The sequence below is a fragment of the Amphibalanus amphitrite genome, unplaced genomic scaffold, assembly GCF_019059575.1.
Source record: "Amphibalanus amphitrite isolate SeventyFive unplaced genomic scaffold, NRLGWU_Aamphi_draft 000752F_arrow, whole genome shotgun sequence".
Taxonomy (NCBI): domain Eukaryota; kingdom Metazoa; phylum Arthropoda; class Thecostraca; order Balanomorpha; family Balanidae; genus Amphibalanus; species Amphibalanus amphitrite.
In genome coordinates, this window is record NW_024882246.1 from 73671 (window position 1) to 96421 (window position 22751).

Here is a 22751-nt window from a genome sequence, read left to right on the forward strand (position 1 = left end):
CTTGGCACCGGCCGGCTGCGGTGTCATTACATTACGGCACACAGCGGATGGTCATGGCTGTGATTATCCCGCGTGCTAACAGCGCCACGGCAGTGAGGCGGTGAGTGGCACTCCCCTGGCCACAGCGGGACGGCATATACCGCACCAGCAGGTGGACAAAGGGCCCAACCGCAAACGGCTGTCGATATGTACGTGGGGCCGTCAGACACCGATGGGCAGCGCGGTGACACATCGTAACCATACGAGCCGTCCCTATAGAACGCTGATCGCTGATCAGTGATCTGTGATCGCTCTACCGTACACCAAACGAAAGCGACTCGGGACACTCGGAGAATGAGTCTATCGGCGCTAAAAACAGAATCGGTTACATAATTAAGACGCATACGACATCACGGATTCCGTAGATAAAATCAACCGTCAAAAAACCTCACCCTGGTAGTTTTTCGTGCCATTAATTAAACCACTTCACAAATGACATCGACTCCATCAGATGCCTCAAAATCCGACAAGCAGCCGCCGGGAACTAGGAAAGACGGTGGGCGTCTTCTGCCGCCCGGTGGCTGGCAGTCGCAAAAACCGCCGTAAAAGATGGCTAACAATGGCGTGGCCGCATACAATGAGGTGACATGGTGACGGCTGTCGACCGATTAGGCTCTCTCAGACCGCCCCACCTGTCCTGCCCGGGCCAATTGAGCCGTCCCGTGACGTCACACACACAATGACGTCACCATGTCGGTGCTCCATGTCGGGGCGGGCCGCGGACGAGTGTGTGTATAAACCACTCGGGGCCGGGGCGCACGGCGGCTAATGTTATGCCGCCATCCATTACCGCCGTGCGACGTTTGTATTGCGCAAGGCGGCGGTGGCGGACAGACATCGCGCCGCCGGCTGTCTGTTGGTGTGTCTGGCGACGGGCCAGGCTCGGTGGGCCTCGTGCGGCCTGACGCCGACCTCGGGAACAGCCGGAGCCCCGGCCTATCCGTCACCTGGCACCTGCCCCCGGCACGGTGGCACCGAGCGCCGAGAGGTGTTCGGTCCGTGTGCCCGCTCACAGTGCGGCGGGAGGCTCTGTCTCGTCCAGCGTTCTGTCCTAGAACGTCAGCGCACTGCCTACCTGCCTATAGACGTCTCACTTCCTAAGCAGAATAGTCAACGACTGTAGGCCCCATCAAACAGGTAGCACCGGTGAGGCCATGGCGTATTTGGACTTGATCAGCCAATTCATCCGTAAACTGTACAGCTATTCCTCCACGTATGCCTACGCCCTACATCGTCGTATACCACTCCTTCCTTCCTCCCTTCATTCCTTCCTCTTTCTCTCTCTCTCTCTCTCTCTCTCTCTCTCTCTCTCTCTCTCTCTCTCTCTCTCTCTCTCTCTCTCTCTCTCTCTCTCTCTCTCTCTCTCTCTCTCTCTCTCTCTCTCTCTCTCTCTCTCTTTCTCCCTCTCCCCTCCCTTCCAACACCTCCCTCCTCTCCCACTCTGATAGCTCTCTCTACTCGCCCTGCGGTCTGACAGCAGCCCAAACACAGCCCCACTCGTCCCCAATCCTGACGGCACGATCAGACTCGCTCACCGCCCGGCCTCGTTTCTGATGCGCTCGGCCACCGCTTCGACATGCTAGCCGGGCGGTGGGCGGTGGACGATGGGCGGTGGGCGGTGGGCGGTGGGCGGTGGGCGGCGGGCGGTGGGCGGTGGCGACCCGGGTGTTCTTATTGATTGGCGCCGGGTAGGCCGCCGCTGTCACACCGAGGGGGTGGCACCCCGCCGCGCGCTGAGTGGCTCACCTATACAGACGAACGAAAGGATAGAGCGGATGGAGGGACGGACGGACGGAAGGATGGACAGATAGATGGATGGACGGACGGACGGATAGGTAGGCACTGACAGCGGACAGACGGGCAAGCGAACAGACTGACGAACAAACAGACAAACTAGCGCAGACAGAAAAGCAAACAAGCAAACCATAACCAACAAGCAGGGGAACGAACGGACAGACCTACCGGCAGACAGATGATAGATAGACTTACGGCCAGGGATGCGGAGCCGTGGAAATTTCAGACGGCTCCGGCTCCGGCTCCGGCTCCGGAGAAAAAAATCGGCTCCAGCTCCGGCTCCGGCTCCGGGTGAAATGTTATGGCGGCTCCGGCTCCGGCTCCGGCTCCGAGTAAAATGGTCCGGCTCCGGCGGCTCCGGCTCCGGCGGCTCCGGCTCCGACTCAGTACATCCCCTATGCAATCAATTAAATACGGGTGGAAGAAAAATTGGATTGGTTATACGCGTTACTCTTTGCCATGACCGGCTCACCGCGTCCCCGCGCAAACGCACCTCGGAGAGAACCGGCAGAACAAAGGGCTAGGAAGCGATGGCATTGGAAACGCAGTCGCCGCGAATCGGAGTTCAGTGAACCATCGTAAGCTGACACCCGTCTCGGCTGCATTGGGGGGTGAGGGGTGGGGGGTGTGTGGGATGAGACGGTGCTGGGAGTCGCAGTCCACTGCACTGGTTTGAAAACAATGGCCGTCACCTGATGACTGGTCCTCATGTTCTGGGGATGCAGTAGACGTGGGGGGGGGAAGAGCAAACAGGAAGTTGTTTGCGTACTGTGGAATACTGGGGATATTCGGATTTTTTCATTCACTTGATGGCCCATGACGTAAGTACCATATATTTTACTGCCTTGTACTGTCAAACCGAACTAGGTCAATTATTTTTTTCCTCTTCAAAAAATAAAAAGGAGCCGGAGTCGCCCCCTTTTTTGGCGGCTCCGGCTCCGGCTCCGGCTCCGGGCTATATTGTTTCACGGCTCCGGCTCCGGCTCCGGCTCCGGGCAAAATATGCCGGCTCCGGCGGCTCCGGCTCCGACTCCGGCTCCGGCTCCGCATCCCTGCTTACGGCCATGAACACGGACTGGGACAATCCTGACTCCCAGTGATCGCCACGCCCCGCGGGTATGGTCTGCTGACCATACCGATATGCCCAACCTCGTCCAACGGTCACAGATAAACAGACTCCAGGCAGACCAGGCCCACAGACAGACATACAGACACATGACCCAGCCGCCCGTCCGGGTGGGCCGAAACATGACGCTGAAGGCGCTCCGGCTCCGGGCTCAACTGACTGAAACCAGACTCGGTCCGGGATTCCTCTATCCCGCCGCCACCGCCGCTCGGCGAAACGCGAGGGTAATTGGCACTCGGACAAACTTTGGTCGTAATGCAAGCCAAAGTGGTCACGCAGCTAGTTTGGAAAGTTGTCTCGCAAGACGTTCTAACATCATAAACGGAGGCGGGGGAATATTTTGGGAGCCAGACGGCGCTGGCGTGGAGGGAGCAGCTCGCCCTGTTCCCACCACACTGCCGCTGATATCATCGTCGCCTGGAGTCGATTTAGCAATGACCAAACGGTGTTTAATGCAGCGACCACCGGCTGGTCGTTATCCGCATACCAGCAGTGACAGTCGCCGCGACGAGCGCTGAATTTAGCCGCCGTGACGTCAGCTAGTACCTCGCGACCCGCCACTGACACCACACGGCTCTCAAGACCGATCAACCGTCGGCAAACCACTCTCCACTGCACAGAAACAGCGGCTTACTTTTTACCATCCTACCCACGCTCTCTTCTGAGCTGGAGGTGGCCGGCGCGGTAGCCGGGCTGCCGACCATGGTAACAGCACCAGCCACCGGCCAGCCGGGCGCGGAGGCCGGCTTTCGCTGTCAGAGTCACGACACAAGGACCGGTACGCGACGGGCGGCCGGCGACAGCTCACGACTCGGAGAGACCCGCAGCCGAGTTTGGTGCGGCTCACCGGCCACCAGTCGCCATCCATCATAGTTGGAGCGAACGGGCAGGGCTACGGGAGACGGTATGGGTACAGCGAGGCGTCGAGATGGTGTGATGAAATGCGCAGGACTCGCAGGAGACTGGGCAGTGATGGAGCGAGGATGGAGCTGCTGAGAGCTGGTGCAGGGTCAACCGAAATCATCAGTCATTCTCTGAATCACAATGATAGTAACGGTAAAATTTTACATTGTCTCTCCAACATCCGCATACCTCTATAAAGGAAGACCAGTGGAACAGTGAAAAGTGGACACTGACTGTTCCACTTTCTAGCCGAGGACGGTCAGATCGGCGCGCCGCAGCGGCCGCTAGGTCATCTCACACCGCGCACTGCGCCGAGCCGCGCTCGTACTGCGTGGGCCGGCGCCGCGCTGCAGTGGCCGCATTCCGACGCGCATTGTTCGCCGTCAGCGCGCCACTCCACGTCGCTCGGCGCACAGCAGAGAGCGAGAGCACAGAGTCAGTCTCCAGCAAGGTGCGCAGGCTGCGGCGCAGCAGAGTAACGGCGGCAGAAACGGGTCATTGCAGACGTCTCTCTCTCTCTCTCTCTCTCTCTCTCTCTCTCTCTCTCTCTCTCTCTCTCTCTCTCTCTCTCTCTCTCTCTCTCTCTCTCTCTCTCTCTCTCTCTCTCTCTCTCTCTCTCTCTCTCTTCTCTCTCTCTCTCTCTCTCTCTCTCTCTCTCTCTCTCTCTCTCTCTCTCTCTCTCTCTCTCTCTCTCTCTCTCTCTCTCTCTCCCTCCCCTCTCTCAGAGACAGAGACAGAACAGACTCCCGCCGCGCTCACCACTCACCGGGAGCACCATGCTCAGTCAAGCATGCAGCCAAGTGTGTCATACACCGGGCACGTCTTATCCGTGCCGAGCGACGCTCGACATGATCCGTCATTTGCATGTGACCGCGCTGGCTCGTGGTGTCGCGGTGCCGCTAAGCTCGCGTCGCGTCGGCGCTGGCTCGCGACTGTCCCCGCTCCCTGGCAGGTGCTAGGTGACGGCAGCAGCAGCGGCAGCGGCGGCGGCGGCAGCGGCAGGCGATGGTAATGTCGTCATCGATCGTCGCCCCCGGCGTCTGACAAGGGCACCGAGCGAGCCGAAGGTCGCGCCACGTTCGACATCCGGATGATTCACCAAATCAGCGGTGCGCCATCGCTGAGGTGAGCCCTATCTTCAGAGTTCCGATGGTGGGTCGAATTGGACGGGGAATCACGGGCACAGGCGCGCGGTGATGGGTCGGCTGCGCTCCATCGGCCCGACGGCACCAGCTGGTGGAGCCTGGATCAGATCTGGCTCAGCGCGTCGCTAACACGTGTCTGAGTCGACTCGTTCCGCGTCGTGTCAGAACATTCATTTGAGCTGCCAGAGGCGTCGCTGGCGGCGATGACGGCTGCAGCTGACGTCCGTTCGCCGTCTCTCGGCAGTTGGACGGTATCGGTCTGTTGACGCCTCTCGCAGGCGCGTCCAGCAGCGCTCGGTCGGCCCTCTTCTAATGCATCACCGCCCGTGGACGGCCGCCCGCCGTCATCTATCAAAACACGCCGCAAAAAGGCGCAGAGGACGGCGCGGCGGCGGGCGCCGAGCGCGGCACGAGTCTGCTACCTCACAGCGAGCGATACGACGGGGTGGCGCCGTGACACAGCGAAACACATGACACAGACGAGGGACGGACTGAGGTGACACCAGGATGACACAGCTCAACACCGCCTGATACAAACTCGGCGCGAGCAGGCCGCCATCAGCCCCGGCGCCGGAAGATAGCACTATCACGGGAGTTCGCTGAACGGGTCAGGAAGGAGTGTCACGCCGCGCGCGCTGCCGGCAGCAGGGAGCGTCCCGCGCCGCTGACGGCGGTGTCGGGTGTCGGGTGTGGCGTGTCACCAGTGTCGCGCGTGTCACCGGCGCCACTCCCTGCGACCCATACCGGGAGGGAGCCGGCGGTGGCCTCCGCCCTACCGAGAACAGGCCGACGGGCGCTGAACGGCCCGCTCGCAGTCCAGACGCCACCAGCCGTCCCGCTGCTTAGCGTTGGGGCTGTGGTGAAACCCGATCCGCGGTATCAGACCGATTGGCATTCATCCTACGCAAACAGATCATGTCTGGTAGACTGGGGAGCGGGGTTAGTTGAGAACGGTCGCTGCAAGCTCAATAAACAAAATGTTTCTGTGTAAAGATCGAAATCCCAACCATGGTCCAAACATTCACCCGATTTGGTATCCAGTATCTTCACCATGACAGCGTGACGCGCATAACGATCACGTGACTGCTGCAGTCCGCCCATCGTTACGTGACCATTGTCACTGTGTTTTGGGGCGGGCACAGGGCGGGGCGGAAGCAATGACGGACACGGAGTGCTAGACCCGTCCCCTGCTGTCCCGCGGCCGCTCCCCAAATCAAGCCTCACCAGGGCGCTGCCATACCTGTAACGCCTCCCTGGCAACACTGACATCACAGCCCTTTCCTCAACTGATATCAGATACCTACCCACCCCACACATCTACAGGAGGCATCACATCACCCAAACGTATACTGATAAGGTAATTCAACACGACGATTAGCCGTCGGTGTAGGATGACACAGGGACTGAGTGTTCACGGCTCAATCATGCCACCTGCAGACCGTAACCGGTGTCTGGCTCTGCCTATCTGCCTCACTGATAGCAGTTTGCAGTCCACACTGACTGAGACGTCTGTCTCTGATTTCACCAACTCGGCTACTGATCAGCCCACCGTACTACAATCAGCCACAGCAGACACGCCCGCTGGTTAAACAGCGCTGAACTCCGTACAAACTACAATCCAACCGATCAGCGTCGCAAGCGAGAGCGACGAAACACAGGTGACACAGATACAGGCCAACGAGCGAGAGGTCAGGAAGGCGGGAGAGAGGGAGAGGAGGGAGACAGAGGGAGGGAGAGCTCGCCTGGTCGGCCGATCGCGCGATGTCTGACTGGTTATCAGCGCGTACAACCGGTACAATCATTAGCGGCGTCACGTATCAGTCGAGGCGGCCCGCCGGCGGCCGCTCCACCGCCGCGTGGCCACACCCGGAGATGAGATAGAGAGAGGAGCGGTCAGGACCGGGCTATACAGGGGTCGTTATACGGGAGGGATGGTTACACAGGAGCGGCCGGGGCATGACGGAGAAACGAGCTACACCGGAGTCACTCCTAGCGGAATCACACGAGAGAGAAGAGGCTGGACTACACAAGATCTTTCAACGAGTATTGGATAATCACAGAGACGGAGCCAAGATGGAGACGGAGCCAGAACACTGGCACAGAGACGGAGACGAGAGACGGAGATGTAGTTGGGATACTGACATGGAGCCGGGAGACCCAGATGAAGACGAGGATACTGAGATGGAGCCGGGAGACAAACATAGACGGAGCCGTAATCCTGAGATCCAGACATCAGACGGAGGCGGATCCGGTCGGCCGGCGCCGATGGTGGCACTGATACAGCCCGCTGTCCTGTCCAGCACTGATGGCCCGGGCGGTAACACGGTCCGGCCGCCGCCCACCGCGGCTCCGGCGGCCGGGGCGGCGACCTGGGCGGCATGGGCGGCGGCCGCCCGGAGCGGAGGGCGGCTACCGGTGGCGCAGGGCGGCTCCGAGCACCTTTGGGCAGCTCCACATTTCTCAGGTCGGTCGTCGCCGCCCTGAAGCGGGCCGGCGATGCGTGGAAGCGTGTGTTGGACCGCTCTGATGATGGCTGGTCCCGACAGTGATCGGCCTCATTCGGCTGTAAGGCGGTACTGTCTGACGGTTCCACATGACAGTCCTGTCTGACAATCCTGTCTGGCAATCCTGTCTGAAGACGGTCCTGCCAGATGGTTCTGCCTAACGGTCTCGTCTGACAGCTCTGTCAGACAGTCCTGTCTGACGTCCATTTCTGACACTCCTGTCTATGCGGCCGGTCACGACTGACCGATCTCGCTCGACTGTGCGGCCGGCGACCCACCGGGCGGCGCCGGGGCCGGCCTGTCATCAGCCGCCCGGCGCTCACACTCATCGAGCCCAGGCAGCCAGGTAGGACAGACGTGCGCCGCATATCTGCATGTGAATCGCGCCTTGTTACGATGAATGGCCGATCAGAGCGCGGTGCGGCTCGGATGGCCGGATTACACCACGCCTTGGATAGAGCGCCGGCAGAGGACATCGAGCTGGGAGCAGAGCTGAGCTGTGGGACGCGGGAGGGTGGAGCACCGATCCGGGAGAGCCGGGCCAGGGTGGCAACGGGAGATGGAAAGCCGCACGGCGAGACGGGAGCCCGGGCGGCGGCGGCGCCAGTAGCGGTGAATAGGATAATGGAGATCTGGGCCGAATACGGACGAGCTCATCAAACAGGGCCGGGTCGGGTCGGGGCCGGGGATCAGCAGGGCGGGCCGACAGGGCAGGTGACAATAACGGAGGCCAGAACAGGTCCGAGCCACGAGCACTGAGCCGCGCCCTCATTCACACCGATATCATGTGCCACTCACGGAGGCTGACAGTGACACCACGCGGTGTCCTCGGCGAGTCCTGGGCGCACCGCGCCGTGCGTGCCGAGCGGGGCCGCGCCGCCGACATACCTGGAGAGCGCGGCGCTCCGAGCGGGCTGGTCGTGCCGCACCCAGCGCTATGCGCTCGGCACATGGGAGAAAACATGGGACGAGCGCCGCCACGCCGCCATGGAGCGCAGCAGACGAATTATCCGTAAATTCCTAACATAGTAAACCCTCCTACTACAGCCGAGTTAGCACCAATAATTACCAGCTGGGCTCGGTTTTAAAACATCCAGCTACTTAAATAGCATGCCGGGCGAGTTCAGTCGACTAACAACATTACCAACATTTACTGGGAGCAAATAGCCGGAAAGTTGTGTTCGTGCGGCACGCCCGGTCGACTTTTAACTCGTGTTCGGCCGTCCGGACCGCAGCGTTACGTGTGTGTTGCACAAACAGACAGTCGTTCGGGAGCAGGGCCGGACCGGTATCAGACGGTTCTGCTCGGCCATACCGGCGACGCCGCTTTCCAAACCTGTCTTGCAAGACGGCGCTCCCATGGGCGGAGAGAGAAAGTTGTTTGGTCGGTGACAGGCGCTGGTCGCTGGAGGTATCGGCTTTCCGAGCCGTGTGTCGCCGACCTGTCCACGCCCAAGGACGGGTTAATTCGTTCCGCACGTGGCACACCTGACCACAAATCAGGTCGGTTGACGCCAAGGCCGCTTGTTTGTGAAGGAGGGACAGCACACCAGTCACGGCGGTCGTTTCGGGGCCATTACGGACCCAAGATCATGCCGGCACGTAGGCCGCATGCGTAGGCCGCAGCGTATGGCGCATAACTAAACTACGCCCCGCCGTACAGATACAGCCGTAGCGCTACCTGGTACTACATCCAGCCGTGCCGCGGCCCCCCAGCACGACAGTCAGCCGCACGGGGGCCGGGACGGCTACGGCCGGTTCGAGGCCACTCGGCGGCACTCCCGTGGCCGGGCCTCCGGCGGCCGGCGGCCCTGGTGGCCACAAGGCCGCTGCCGTCGCCGCGCCACTGACTGTCCCTGCACGACTGCACCGGCTGAGCGTCCTTCGCGGCGAGCGGCCCCGCATGGCGCCGCGCCGGCCCGCCTGTTGAGATGGCACCCGTCCGCGGCGGCAGCGGCGGTCACGTCACCGCCGCCGCGCTCAGGGTCACCAATGACGCCATCAACACGTCACTCCACACCGCCCGGACGTCATCGGACAATGATGACGCCGTCAGCGACACCACCGGCGTCTGTGTGTGCTGACGTACGTTCGCCCACCGCACAGAGCTCGTTACACCAGGCGTGAAAGAGCGCGGCCACAGACGGGAGCACGCCGACCGCAAACGGGCGCGCTAGGGAACCCGGACATGGCCGGTTAGCTCGGCGGGGAGCCCGATTCATGGCTCACTCAGTGCGGCCGCCGTGCCATCAGCAGCAGCACTGCCGTCTGGGTCTGGTTGTGCCCTTCACTGGTGCCCAGTACCGGTGTGAGATTGGTGCCGGCTGGTGAGTTATACTTATCACTAACCCGCACCAGATATAATCATAGCGGAGGTTGGGTCGCTTTCAGAGGTCACGAGGCCGCAGATTGACGGCCGCTCATCCCAGCTGCTCGGCTAATTTCGAGCTGTTTCGTCGACCACAGTCAGTTACCACCCGGATGAAATTATAACCAGCCTGGTGCAGTGCCGTCAGCAGGTCGTCGCTGCCGGACCCAGCGGCTCCAACTCACCAAGAAATCGAGCCATCGCGCATTGCAAAAGTTTGTTGTTCGAACGGCCACGACATGTATCTAACAGCGAACAGGAACAAGTTGAGATAACGTCCAGTTCGGAGAAGACAGGTGTGTTACATCCGCGCCAGCCTGACCGCATTCTGCACGGAGCCCGTGATGAGGACGCTACTTAACGCCATCACAGGGCGGCCAGCATGCTAAAACCGGCAATCGCGGCCATCACGACTGGTGTACGCTGGAGGCTGCGGAGGCCGAGGGCGCTGTCTCAGCAGACGGCGCGCCGGCCCGGCGTCACCGCGGCGCCCAGCGGGACCACCCCGCGTGCCGCCGCGATATGTGCTGATCGCGCAGTGCTGGCCGGCGAGCCAGTGGCGGCACGCACCCCCTGCTGTCGTCAGCCGCCGGGTAGCCGGGCGGAATCCATCAGAGCCCGCACCGACACGCCGAATCTGCCCACTAAACCGCCGGCCGGGCGGAGCCGGAAGGGACTGCCGCGCTGACACACCAATACGACCACTAAACGACCGTCCCTTAGGGAGCGTGGAGGGACCGGGGAAGGGTGGCACGCGTCCCGCCGCTGATGGGGCGGGGAACACACCTGGGAGGGACGGGGCGCAAATTCCCAATAGTGCTACACGCTACGCACAGCCCGGGCGGGTGACGTCACGGTGTCGTCACTCGCGTACGGGGCATGCGCATGGGGGCCCGCTCGGCTCTGGAGGCGCCGGCGGCAGGCGGCTCAGAGAGATCTGCACGGCCGATGGGAGCGGGTTCCGAGATGTGCACGGCCGATGGGAGGGCTCGAAGACCACTGCTCTGATGCCTTTAATAGTCAACTACACTGCGAACGATTTATCGGGTATATCCGACGCAGAAGTTGCGGCGAAAGAACCTGAGGCTGTTGCGTCATGCAGCATTATGGTAAACGAAATGTGCTCTGCTCGTGCGAGGTTTTAGAGTTGTGGCTTGGTGGGACAGATTCCTGTGCCCATCGCCACTTGCTAGTAGTCTGAAGCTGTTCAGAGTAGTTGAGGTAGAAGAACAGTAAATTTCAAGCCAGTTTCTGAACTCTTCTCGGGTTTTGACGTCCTACATCCCAAAGTCAAGGTTGAGGTATCATCTTTGCAGTTCACGTCGACGGTCGATGTTTGAAAAGCCTGAAGATTCAAATTTTTTCCGAGAAAAAAACACATCTTTTTCCATCTTGCACCACAGGTACAGAAACAACACCACCCACAAATCCAACACAAATTACAGTCTAATAGGTGTAACACCAACACGGCCTTCAAATCCAACATCCAGCGCCAGGGCTGCGGAGTCGGAGTCGGAGTCGGAGTCGGTAGGAGTCGACAGATCTGCCCGGAGTCGAGTCGGAGTCGGAGTCGATTTTGGAAACCGTATCTGGAGTCGCAGTTGGAGTCACCGAAAATCAATCGACTCCGCAGTCCTGGCAGTGCTGCGGAGTCGGAGTCGGGAGTTGGAGTCGGTCGGAGTCGACAGTTCTGCGCGGAGTCGGAGTCGGGGTCGGAGTTGGTTTTTGAAAGTCGGAGTCGGAGTCGGAGTCAGAGTCGCCTAAAATCCATCGACTCCGCAGCTCTGTCCAGCGCACTCGGCCAAGGCCATCAATCAAGGCCGTAATTCTATATACCCTGGTATGAGGCCCTTGAATTCGCGCCTTAGGTCCGTGTGTGATTCGTGCATAGACTCGTATATTGTCGTCATAGACTTTCCTTAACCTGTATCTGAACTAGCGAATAGATCCCCACCTCGTCTGACTATTGGCTGATGGATGTGACGTCACATAACCCCCAGGCCAATGAGCGTGGGCGTCAGGTTATGACGTCATCTCCCGCGAAAACCAGCCAGTCAGCGCTGGAGGTGCGTAGCGTGTAGCATGATTGGGAATTTGCGGACGGGGCGGGCCCAGCCGACAGCTGCCCCAACACCCAATCACCGGGAGTCCATCGTCGGCCAATTTAGTCGGCCCGAGTCCATCCAGCCGGCGCGGGACAATCACCGTTCGGGACCGCGCCGGCCGGCCCAACAAAAGGCAATCAAGCCGCATAGATCTGACATACGACCGACTTAAATGCCGGAATGATGGTGCCATCGCGCCGCCTGTGGCCGCCACGACCTCTCATACATACACACACCATCACAGCGTGATGGTAATGTCGTAATACAACGCGTGACAGGTCCGGCGCCGAGGCCGGCCGACCACACACGCACCCGCCCCACGGGCGGCGGACATGACACACACAGACACACACACGGCCGACATCGGTCGCTATAAAGCGGCTGTCGGCGCCGGTCGTGTTTACCGGGCCATCTGGCGCCGCGCAGACACCGGCCCGACGCGCCGCCATCGGTCACGGAGCGCCGTTTTTTGCCGCCGGCCGCCGCTCGGTCGGAATGCTCGCCGTGCGCTCCTCGTCTGACGGACGGACAGATACGGCTGGACAGAGTAACGCCACGCCACTGAGAGAGGCCGAGAGAGCCGGGGAGGGAGCGCGACCTCGGCGCGGAGCTGGCGCGGGCTCCGAGCCGGTGTCGATTGATTTGTCCTCGCCTGCGGATAAACAGGAGCGGCGGCGCGTTTGGGGCGCGGTGCGCGGCGCCCGCAGCGGGGGCTCTCGGCGCGTGATGGTGCCGTCACGACGCAAAGGCGTGACCTGACGCAGCGCGCCGCGGCCGATGGGCGCGATACAGACGCCCGGCGGTGAGAGGGGCTGCGGGCGGTCCGGCCCCCGCCGACCGCCCCAGACGGACGCGGTCAGCGCCGGTTCCGGAGCCGTGCATTGATTTCCGCCATCGACCGCGGGCCGGCCGCCGCTCCATCTCCGGCCGGCGCCCACTAGTCAGTCTGTGACCCGCGCGGTGCGGGGCTGCAGCCTCAGCTGGCCAGCTCACCGGCCCAGAGAACCCCATCGGACGCTCTCCACTGCCGACCCACCACCGCCGCAGCAAAAACGCCGCCCCGGCCCGCTGACGGCCAGCATATGGCAGCCCGTGGTTTACCCCACGCTCGCTCACCGTAGGGGATTCGCGTAGTGCATTTGGCAGTGTCGGCCGACTGTGCAGAATGCGGCAGCGCGTAGCGGCCGGCTGACGGCGTGCGTGGAAGACGGTGCACGTGCTTGCCGGCGCCACGCGGCCGGCGCCGCATCCGCTGCACTGAATCATACGCCGGCGTGGCCTCGGCGGCCGCTGGCAGCGTGCCTGCCCGCCGCAGCGGCCCGGTGCGCGCGCTTTATGGAGCAGCCGGCGGCATTTCCATATGACAGGGGCGGGGACCATCTGCCGAACGGCTCACCTGGCGCCGGCCGCGGGGACGCGCCGCGCGCCGATACAGCAGCCAGCGCACAAAGCGGATTACGCCGCCGGCGGCTCCGAAAGCCGCGGTTTGCGATCACCGTCGGAGCCGCGTGAGAGTCGGCCGCGGCGCCGCCGGCTCCGGGAGAAAGTCGCCGGCTCGGCACAGCGCAGTCACGCGCCGGCCGACCCGAAATAGTGCCGCCCACAGGCCGCCGAGCGGCCGGCCGAGCGATCCGGCGGCTGGTCCGGCGCTGGTGGAGCGGCGCGACCGGCCGCCGCGGGCGGGGCTCTGTTCCGCGCGGCCTAATTGAATGCGGTCCGTGTCAGTGGCGGTGTCGGACGCATCGAGCGACGCCCGGCTGGCATACAAACGACCGCCGGCGCCCGGTGCGGTCGCCACCCGCCCGGCCGCTCCGCCCAGAAACCGCGGAATGGCGAGCGAACGCGGACGGCGCCGCGGCCACGTCAGTGGGATGGTGCTCGCTGCTCGTTACTAACCGACCACACATCTGTCACAAACGACCACGCCACTCGGCGTACAGTTCGTCACAAATGCCACAAAGCCACGGAACTGGCATGCCGGCACGGACGAAGGTCTGGACGACGGACAACCCACTGACGGTGACACCTGTGCAAACCACGGCTTCAGCTCGAGTCCAGGAAAACGATGCCTGTGGGCGCGGCTTGGCCTAGGCGAGCTGCCGGGGCGGGCCAGGGCAGCCCGGCAGTCGGTGGGCGCGGTATCTTTGTCCGATCGTGCCGTCATCGTCTGGTCGACAGCCTGTCAGAATGTGGAACGGACACACCAGACAGGACCGCTGTCGGGACATGTCGACTAAGGCTACTTGGGCGAGGTGGACAGGAAGGACACTGGACAGTGGGCGGTAGGTATTAGACACTTGACAGTGGACATTGGACACTTGGACAGTGGGCGGTAGGTATTAGACACCCACTACCCGTTACGACATTGGACAGTGGGCGGTGGACACAAGACAAAGGATGATAGACAGGCTGATGGTGGTCTATCGCTGACGGGGCGGATACTGAAAGCACGTCTAACGATGTCTGATCAATGATCAGTAGGCGGTCATCAGACATCGCCAATCTATCGGCGAACCATCAGCAAATCGTCAGGAACTCACTCCCTACCCGTTACTGACGGCCCACGCGGGCGGCCGACGGCGGGCGGTGGACGGTGGATAGTGGGCGGTGGCCGGTGGGCGGGGGCGGCCGGCGGCAGCGGAAACCAATAACGGCTCCGTGTGGCGGCGATGATGGCTGGCGGCGCGATCGACAGACCGCGTCGGTACAATATCGGCCGGTGACGCGTCCAATTACGGCCGGGCCACCGGCGGCCGCCGACCGCAGCCCGCCGCACGGCTGACGACACTTCCGGGCGACGGCGTCATCACCGGCGAGGGTGCCACCCACCGAGTCGTCAGCGGCGTCATCAGCGGCGTCATCACTGGCAGCGTCATCAACCGCGTCATCAGCGCCACCGGCGTCATCACTCCAACGATCCATCGACGGCCGATGGTCCGTCGCGTCTCGCCGGCTGTCTAGATGAGGTGTCCCTAACGACAGCGGGGTCCGTGGCACCGCCTGCCTCCTCCACCATACCCCTACCCAGCTCCGGCCGTCTCCGGCACACCGACAGCGACTCATCAGCGGCCCGATGACCGTCGCCGGGACCACATCAGCCGGCGCCGAGAGACCGCTTCGCTAATGGAACCTGACAATCAGACTCATGCCCGCCGGTGTTGAGACCAGTTCCCGGAAACGAGCTGGCCAGGGCCGTAAGGGGTGTGTTCTGTGGATTGAATGTGCCGCCTCCGTCTCCGACTCTGTCTCTGTCTCCGTCTCCGTCTCTGTCTCTGTCATCAGTCTCTGATGATGATGAAGACGATCATCACGCCGCGGCCGATTCCAGGCAGTTGGCTCGCCCCGCTGGGCGGTGTTTACCTTGAGAGCATGTTTAGCGTTTACATAAACAGGGCTCGACCATGTCCGTTGGACGAGCGAGCCGATAGGCACGGCCCACTGGACGCCTGACATGATTCAACCCGTCACCGCTGGGATGAATGACGATGTCTGCGCGCGACTCGACAGGTGTTTTGCGTCGCGTTTTTACCTGCGGTCTCAGAGTGAAGCCATTATTGACTAACGACCTTGCTGATACGAGTAAGTGCCAAGTGGCACCGTGACGATAACTAGCGCCGTCGCGACCTTCACCCAGATGGAGGCCGACCTTGCCAGACCACACGAATGACGGCACGCACGCACACGAGCAAACTACGCCACTAAAGCCGCACTTACCGCCGGCGGAAAACTCGCCAAACTGGCCGTAAACCTGCCCGGTGTGCCGGCGTGCCGGTCCGTAAACACTCGACACGCACCGTCTCACCATCTGACAACATTCTGCCGCCGGAGCCGACCGCGAAAAGCTGTTGTATCATCGTGTCAATCAAGCCGCTGACTAACGTCTACGTTTATAGCTGCAGGTCTGAGCCAGTCACAAACGTTATCGCTGAGTATATATAGACACAGCGCGTGAACGGTGCGCCAGACATCTAAGAGCTTTTATCGCGGCGAAAACTACCACATAGTTCGTCGACCTGATAGCCATCCAGTTAGACAGCTAATTAGCTGAGCCCAGACGGGCCATAATCTGCCTCTCAGTCGCCAGACAGGCCCATCTCAGTTAGTTTAGTTTTCGTCTGGCCATGGACCCGAGCCAGAGAGGCCAACGAGATCACCGTCTTCTCGCTAATTTCAGTCGTAAATGGCTACTTTCGTCATCAATGATTCCAACGAGCAGCGCGGAACATTTGGACAGTTAGTCAGTGTTCGATTCACTCTGTAAATATTCTAGCTGGGTGGTAACTCAGTCTGACCCAGCCGGGCGCTAGATAACTGCCTGATTTCAGACAGTTCCTGACAGTCTCGGACAGTTCCGGCTCCGGCTCTAAGTTCCGGACACCGCCCTCGGTCCATCTCCGCTGACCGGCGCCACTCCTGCTCAACATAATCGCCTCATTTACCAGAGTGACAGCGGCAGTCGCGGCAGCTAGCGAGCCTAGGACGTCCGCCCAGCCAAACCCATGGCACTTCAGCTCAGCGACGGACCCCTCTGACGCGCCCATCCGACTTGCAGTGGCCTGGTCGTCCGGAGATGGTCCGGAGAAGCCCGGACTCTCCCCGGGACCGGCGTCAATAGGTCACGATAAAGGTCAGCCGTGACGCGTCGGCGCCGCCAGATTCCTGTCCGAGCCTACGGCGGCTTCAATAACACTCAAAGGGCACCCGGCAGCGTGGTGGCCATCGCTAACTGACAATAGGGTCTGATCAGGCGACAAGAGCTTGTTTATCCACGTTAATATTGCGCATATAATTAGTTTAACATCAAGTGAACCTTTAAATTAACTTACACATACACGTCATCAATCAGCGGCATTCTATAAAATTTATAGCTCCTCAAATTTCACGTCATTGGTAAATTCCAGCCACCTGACGGACTTATCCCGCACAGTTAGGTACCCAGTGCACTGTCCATTTGGTCCCTCACCACGGCCCACCACGTCCCAGCACGGCCCAGCACGGCCCGCCCAGCGCGCCGGTCCGTCCGTCCGGACGCTCCAGTGACCTGGTCGGCGGCGATCAATGCCACAGCCGCAGCGGGCCGACGCCGCGCCACCGCGCAGTCAACAACGGCGAAAAACAGCCGTCCGGCTCGACACAACTGCCGGCGACGACGATATAGTGGCCGGGCGAGTCGTTGATAGTTAGAGAGGTCGGAGGAGGGTAACCTGAGGGGCTGAGGCTGGGGATAGAAGAGATAGGTCTTAGAGGTCAAGGCTGTGGAGAGCTGGGGTACGGAGAATGGGAGTCAGGCGGTCCGAGGACTGATAAGGTGGGCGACACGGGAAGTCAGACTACCTTAGAAGTTAAAAGTCGGGCGACTTGGGCAATCCCGCGGATGGGGAGGGCAGAAGTCGTCAGGAGAGCTTCAAGAGTCGGTCGGCCCGGTTGGAAATTCAGAAGAGCACCCGCATTGTCAGACCGACGACTCACCACAAAACATCGCAGCACACCGTTCGGCGCGGCGCGGCAGCCAACTTGGCGAGAGAAGTTTCCGCCTGATATGACGTCAGCGCCACCGGTGGCCGAAAAACACCGGCAGCCGGCCGGGAAAACGGCTCCTGCAGTGGCCCGCCGCCACCGGAGTTGTCGGCTGTCGCTCGCCAGCAGCGGCGGCCACTTTCCCCGAGCGGGCTTGAGGCGGCGGACAGCTGATGGTATCAGTGCGGCGGCCGCCGCGCCGGTTACGTGGTCGCGGTCGGGCGAATCGAGGCGAATCGAGGCGAGGTAGCGCGACACGCAGCCGACAGTGCGACAAGTGCCATCCGGGGCTGAGCTGCCACAGACACGCGCGCCCACGCGACGTCTGACTCGAGCGGGCCGTTGGCTGCGCGCACCTGAGTCGGCCGGCTGAGCGCCCGTGCGGCGGTTCGTGTTGTCAGTGACGGTGACGGCGTCACTCTGAGTCATTCTCTGAGTCTCTGTCTGTGTCACTTTGAGTGACAGTTACCGAGAGTGCAGCTGTGATGATGCTGCGCAGGGAGGGGCCCAACTCAGGTGACACGGGGCAGGGCGTCGCCCAGCTGAGGCCCAGCTGTGGGGAAGCCGAGCTGTGTGGGCGCTGCCCACACACTCCGCGTGAGCGAGGGGCCGCCTTTCCGAGACACACGGGCTCCATCACCGGATCGCTGGAACTGAGGGCCGACCAGCCGCTGACACGGCCCCCAGCCGGCCTCCGCGGGCCTCCGCGCCGCAGCGCACCCCGAGAGGCGACGAGTGCCTACCGCGTGGCGTCAGCAGCTTCTGCGAACTATCTCATCACAATTCGGCGTAGTCGTGTACCAGCACGGCGCTGTCCGGGCCGCGCCCGTGGTGCTCGCTGACCGTGGACCGGCCGGTGCCCCCGCTCGGCCGGCCCGCGACTGCGCCGTGCAGCCGTCCCACGGGGGGCGGCGCGCCCCCTAATTGCCTCAGCCATGGCCACCGGGCGGGGCCGGCCGCCGCGCTGTCGGTCGGGCCGGCGATGAGTCGACTTTACTGCGCCGCGTCACCGGCGCATTATGAGACCGTTCGCAGAGCCGGCCGGCCGCTCCGGGGAAGCGCGCTCGTCGCGCCGTGACGGTCGGTCGTCACGGTACCGGCACGTGACGTCACGGCGTGCCGGGGGCACCGGTCGCCGGGTCCAGCGGCGGCGCGCCGATTTATGCACGCTGCCGGTGCGGCCGACCGTCTGCAGGGACCGAGCTGGCCGCTGCAGGTGCAGAGCAAGGTCGGCCGCCACCTCCTGCCGACCGACCGTCCGCCGAGACGGCGCGGGTACGAAAGCGACCGCCGGCCGCTGCACCCGCTGCACCCCTCACCGGACCTCCGCGCACCACTCCAACGCCGATTGACAGTCAAAGATAACAGAGAAAAGACGCCCCGAGCTCAGACACGGTCGCTTGCGTCATGATCTAGCGTGCCTGGGCTGGATCTAGCCGTGTTATGTCCCAGAAAAAGCAGACAAGAGAAAAGTTAAGTCTGGGCGAAATCTGGATTCCATCAATGACTCATATGGGTCACCCTTCGCCAGGGTTGCTAGGCGCTATCACGATCATACAAAGCACAACCAGCTCCGTCGGTTTTTGAGTCATGTGCACAATTCGCAACAGCAGCTTACTCGACTGCTTCTTTGCATGTCTTCGAGCGCCAGTAGCTTTCTTCTGCATCTCATATCAAGTAAGCTACGTAAACTACGACTTGATAGGGTCGTAACTCGTAGTAAAATACGGCTGTATCAAGCAGATAGATAGAAGACAAACAATCTCGCAGCTCGAAAGAAGTTGTTCATAGTTGTGTTCCACAACCCTGAAGACATCCGCTTAAGCCGATACCATCGCTCGCTTTCTGCAGTCACACTGTTCGCATTGGCATAAGCCGGGTCACATACATTCCCCACACATCCAGACAGCCCCCACAGGCCCTCCCCAGTCCCCGACCGACCTGGAGCCGCGGTCGTCGGCACTCACCTGACGTAGACCACCAGGCCGTTGCGTGTGACTCGGTTCCAGCGGGCCGGCGCCGTCACGGAGCGGACAGCAGCCAGCTCGGTGGGCGGAGGCGCAGCGCGCGCCGGCGGAGACAGGCTCTCCTGGCTCAGCGAGCTGCACGACGACTCGGCAGCGTCCGAGCGAGCCGACTCACAGCGCGGCGATCCGGGCGTGCCGGCTCCGCCCGGCCACCCGGCTACCGTCACGGTGGTCACAAAGTTGGCCGCATCCGGCGGACTGGCGGCCAGTTCGGGCGCCGGCGGCTCGTACCACAGCTGCTGCTGCTGCTGCTGCTGCTGCTGCTGCTGCTGCTGCTGCTGCTTCCAGTACTGGATGTTGGCGGCCGTGGGCGGCGGGGGCGGCGGCGGCGGCGGCGGGCCGGCGGCCACCCACCCGCCGCCGCCCGGCTCCTGGTGGGACGTCATCGCAACGTCACCGCATGTCCCCAGGCTGGCTGCCGCCACAGGCTGCAAACGGGCACAGGGCACGGGGTCAGGTTACGGGCCATCACGTCAGTGCGCGGTCGCTACATCAATACTGAGTGGTCATTTGTCGAGGGAGGTCATTCGTCAGCAGCGGTCGGCTGCGGTCGCCATGTCGCAGCCATGACGTCGTTGTCGTACCAGAGAAATGACAAGCTTCCTCTGCAGGTGTAACCCCATTCATTGTGGCTAGACTGGTGTGCGGGAACGAGAAATATTCACTATCACTTCATCCGTCATGGTGTAATGACCAAGAGTCGTTACGCTCCTCAGCAGCGCAGTGTTCCGCAACCGCAGAATGTCCGTCAAATCCCTCCGCTGCAGCACGTCAGCGGCAGAGACGCTTTGCTCCTTCCCACCGCGACTTCTGTATCGGTTGCAGAAAGTGAAAATAACACCGGGGTGCGGTCGAGGAAAAGTCAGCAATACTGCTACTCGACCTCCCGGCGCAGACCAGCGATAATTTTTCACCTAGTTTGACAGACAGCCGCTCGATTGCAAATGCAAGGCATGTCAAGACATTTCACATGTCATGTTTTGCCATCGCCGGGCCCGATCAAACGATCAGACCCGTCGCTCATAAACTTACGATCAAGGTCATCATGATACACCGTTCCCCACGCAGGCGCCGACACCTGTTTTGAGAGTCAACAGCTGCTCGCCAGTCCAATCGGCCCTCCGGGGACCCTTCAGCGACGTTGAACTGCGTTACTTCGAGCCGTCGTCGGCTGCCGGCGCCGACGTTCCGCTGAGCAAATAAGGTCGTCGGTCGGGTCGTCGGTTGGGTGGGCGATGGCGATAAGATGATGCAAGGCTCCATCTCCCTCAGAAGATATCCCTCGTGTCTCGGCTCCTAGCTCGGGGAGACCATGAACTCGCGCCGGCCCTGGCCTGTCCCAGCTCGACTCTGGTGGCCGTGAGCCCGCATATGGCCCGCCTGGCCCGCCGACCGGCCGGCCGGCCTGCAGGGGCGCCGTGCAGGACCTCATTGTCATGCAGCCGGGTGGCACGCCAGCCAGCGCATTACCCACTAATGACATCGCATTTGCTGCTGCAGTATATTGAAATGAAATGTCTATATAAGCAAGGATTTTACGAGATGAGATGAGAATAGTTGATGATGGCCCGAGTGTCATCTGGGAAATCCCTTCTGCAGTGAAATGACAATGACCCTTCATAAACTAACCGAGTTTACCTATCGCATTCAACGAACAAGGATAATGGGCACATCAACTTGCAAAATATGTTTGACGACAAACCTCAAATAAGTTCACGAACAGAATATGGTCAGGGAGCAAGCATGAAATCGATGCGCAAAAGACATCATTGGGTTATACCTACCTGCCCGTTCATGTAGTTCGATAACCATAACTATCAGGTAATGCGATAGTCAGGTGAATGGTTAAGTAACAATACAGCCAGCTGCCAGTTAGTAAAGTGGTTGGTTAGGTACGTACAATAGTCAGTCAGTTAGGTGGTTAGGTAAACCGATAGTTAGGTGTGTCATGCTAAACCGGAACGTCATAAAATTGGCTCCAGTATCCAGGTAGGTTAGTACCTAGGTAGACACGACTTGGACACGACACATGATGATCATTGATCACGAGATCAATGAGGTGAGGTGATGTATAGGTAAGGTAATAGGTATCTAGGTACTATCTACCGCTCTTTGTGATATCACATGGTTAGATTTAACGATGTTTGTAAGCATGTAGGTGTAACTTAAAAGTGGGTTTATCTATTTCCCAAACAGCTTATGCCCAGTTCATCCTTGAAATAAGTGACCATCAAGTGCGACAGATCGTTTTAGTTTCGGTCGGGCTACAATAGTCACCGTGGGGCTACACTAAGGTGAAAAACGACACATTTTTCACCTAAGCATAGCCCGAAACTAAACAAAGTATAATCATTTACCTGGTGAGGATATAAAAATGGCGCTTAATTAACATAGAAATACGACTATCGACTATCGCTGTCGATGTGGTCCCATGCACGGTGACCCAGCATATGCTGACATCATAAAACTAATATCACTGAAGAAATCGAATGAAAGAGGTTATCATCAAATATTAACGCGTTATTTTTGTATCATTGGCATAATCGGTAAAATGCGTATACCTATACCTAACGATCGCATCGCATGCGCCGTCCTTCTTACCTTAGTCAGATTTAACAGATGATCCACAGACCTCTAAACGCCTGTGCTCAGTTCTATACAATCAAAGGTAGCACGTAATACGCTCAATTTGCACAAATACGATACGAACACGATAATCTTCCTCGCCGGCCACGCGTGCACCCTCCCCTTTCCGCGGTTCACCGGCAACTGTCTGAGAGCTGCCATATCGCAGGTGATGCTGGTAGTGGAAACTGGTAGGGTATTTCCCCTACCGTAGTAGAAACTGGCGCACCGACGAGCCGCTGCCGCGGGACGCTGCGCGCTGGCTGGAGGTCCGCCAGGTCCGGCACATGAATACGGTACCTACATACCGATGGCTGATGAAGGGATGATTTATAGGGCCTTCTTGGGAGGGAGGGGGCATGGGCAATGGACATCGGCTCTACTCGACAGAAATTTGGAAGAGTGTGAATAAAAGTGATCGAGCAAAGATCCTACCTACCTGTAAATGATAGTTTGAAGGCACGTAGCGACACTTGCTCTCAGCCAGATAATGTGCTTGCGTTCAGCAGGCTTGCGTCACCTAAAAGATTCGTCTTTAGACATTAGACATAGTTATCCGTACCGAATTCCATGCCAGTTTCGTAGTTGAGGTAATACT

The 22751-nt window shown here is 60.5% G+C and overlaps 1 protein-coding gene across 1 annotated transcript in view; it reads right to left on the reverse strand.

The window, feature by feature from the left end:
• LOC122365633 (hormone receptor 4-like) overlaps positions 1 to 22279 on the reverse strand; it is a 61153-nt gene extending 38874 nt beyond the window's left edge. The window contains exons 1-2 of the mRNA XM_043337016.1: positions 22130 to 22279; positions 19469 to 19956 (exon numbers count right to left, since the gene is read on the reverse strand). Of these exons, the coding sequence (XP_043192951.1) occupies positions 19469 to 19914 (446 nt within the window). The 5' untranslated portion in view covers positions 19915 to 19956; positions 22130 to 22279. The remainder of the gene's footprint in view (positions 1 to 19468; positions 19957 to 22129) is intronic.
• Between the last annotated feature and the right edge of the window lie 472 nt (positions 22280 to 22751).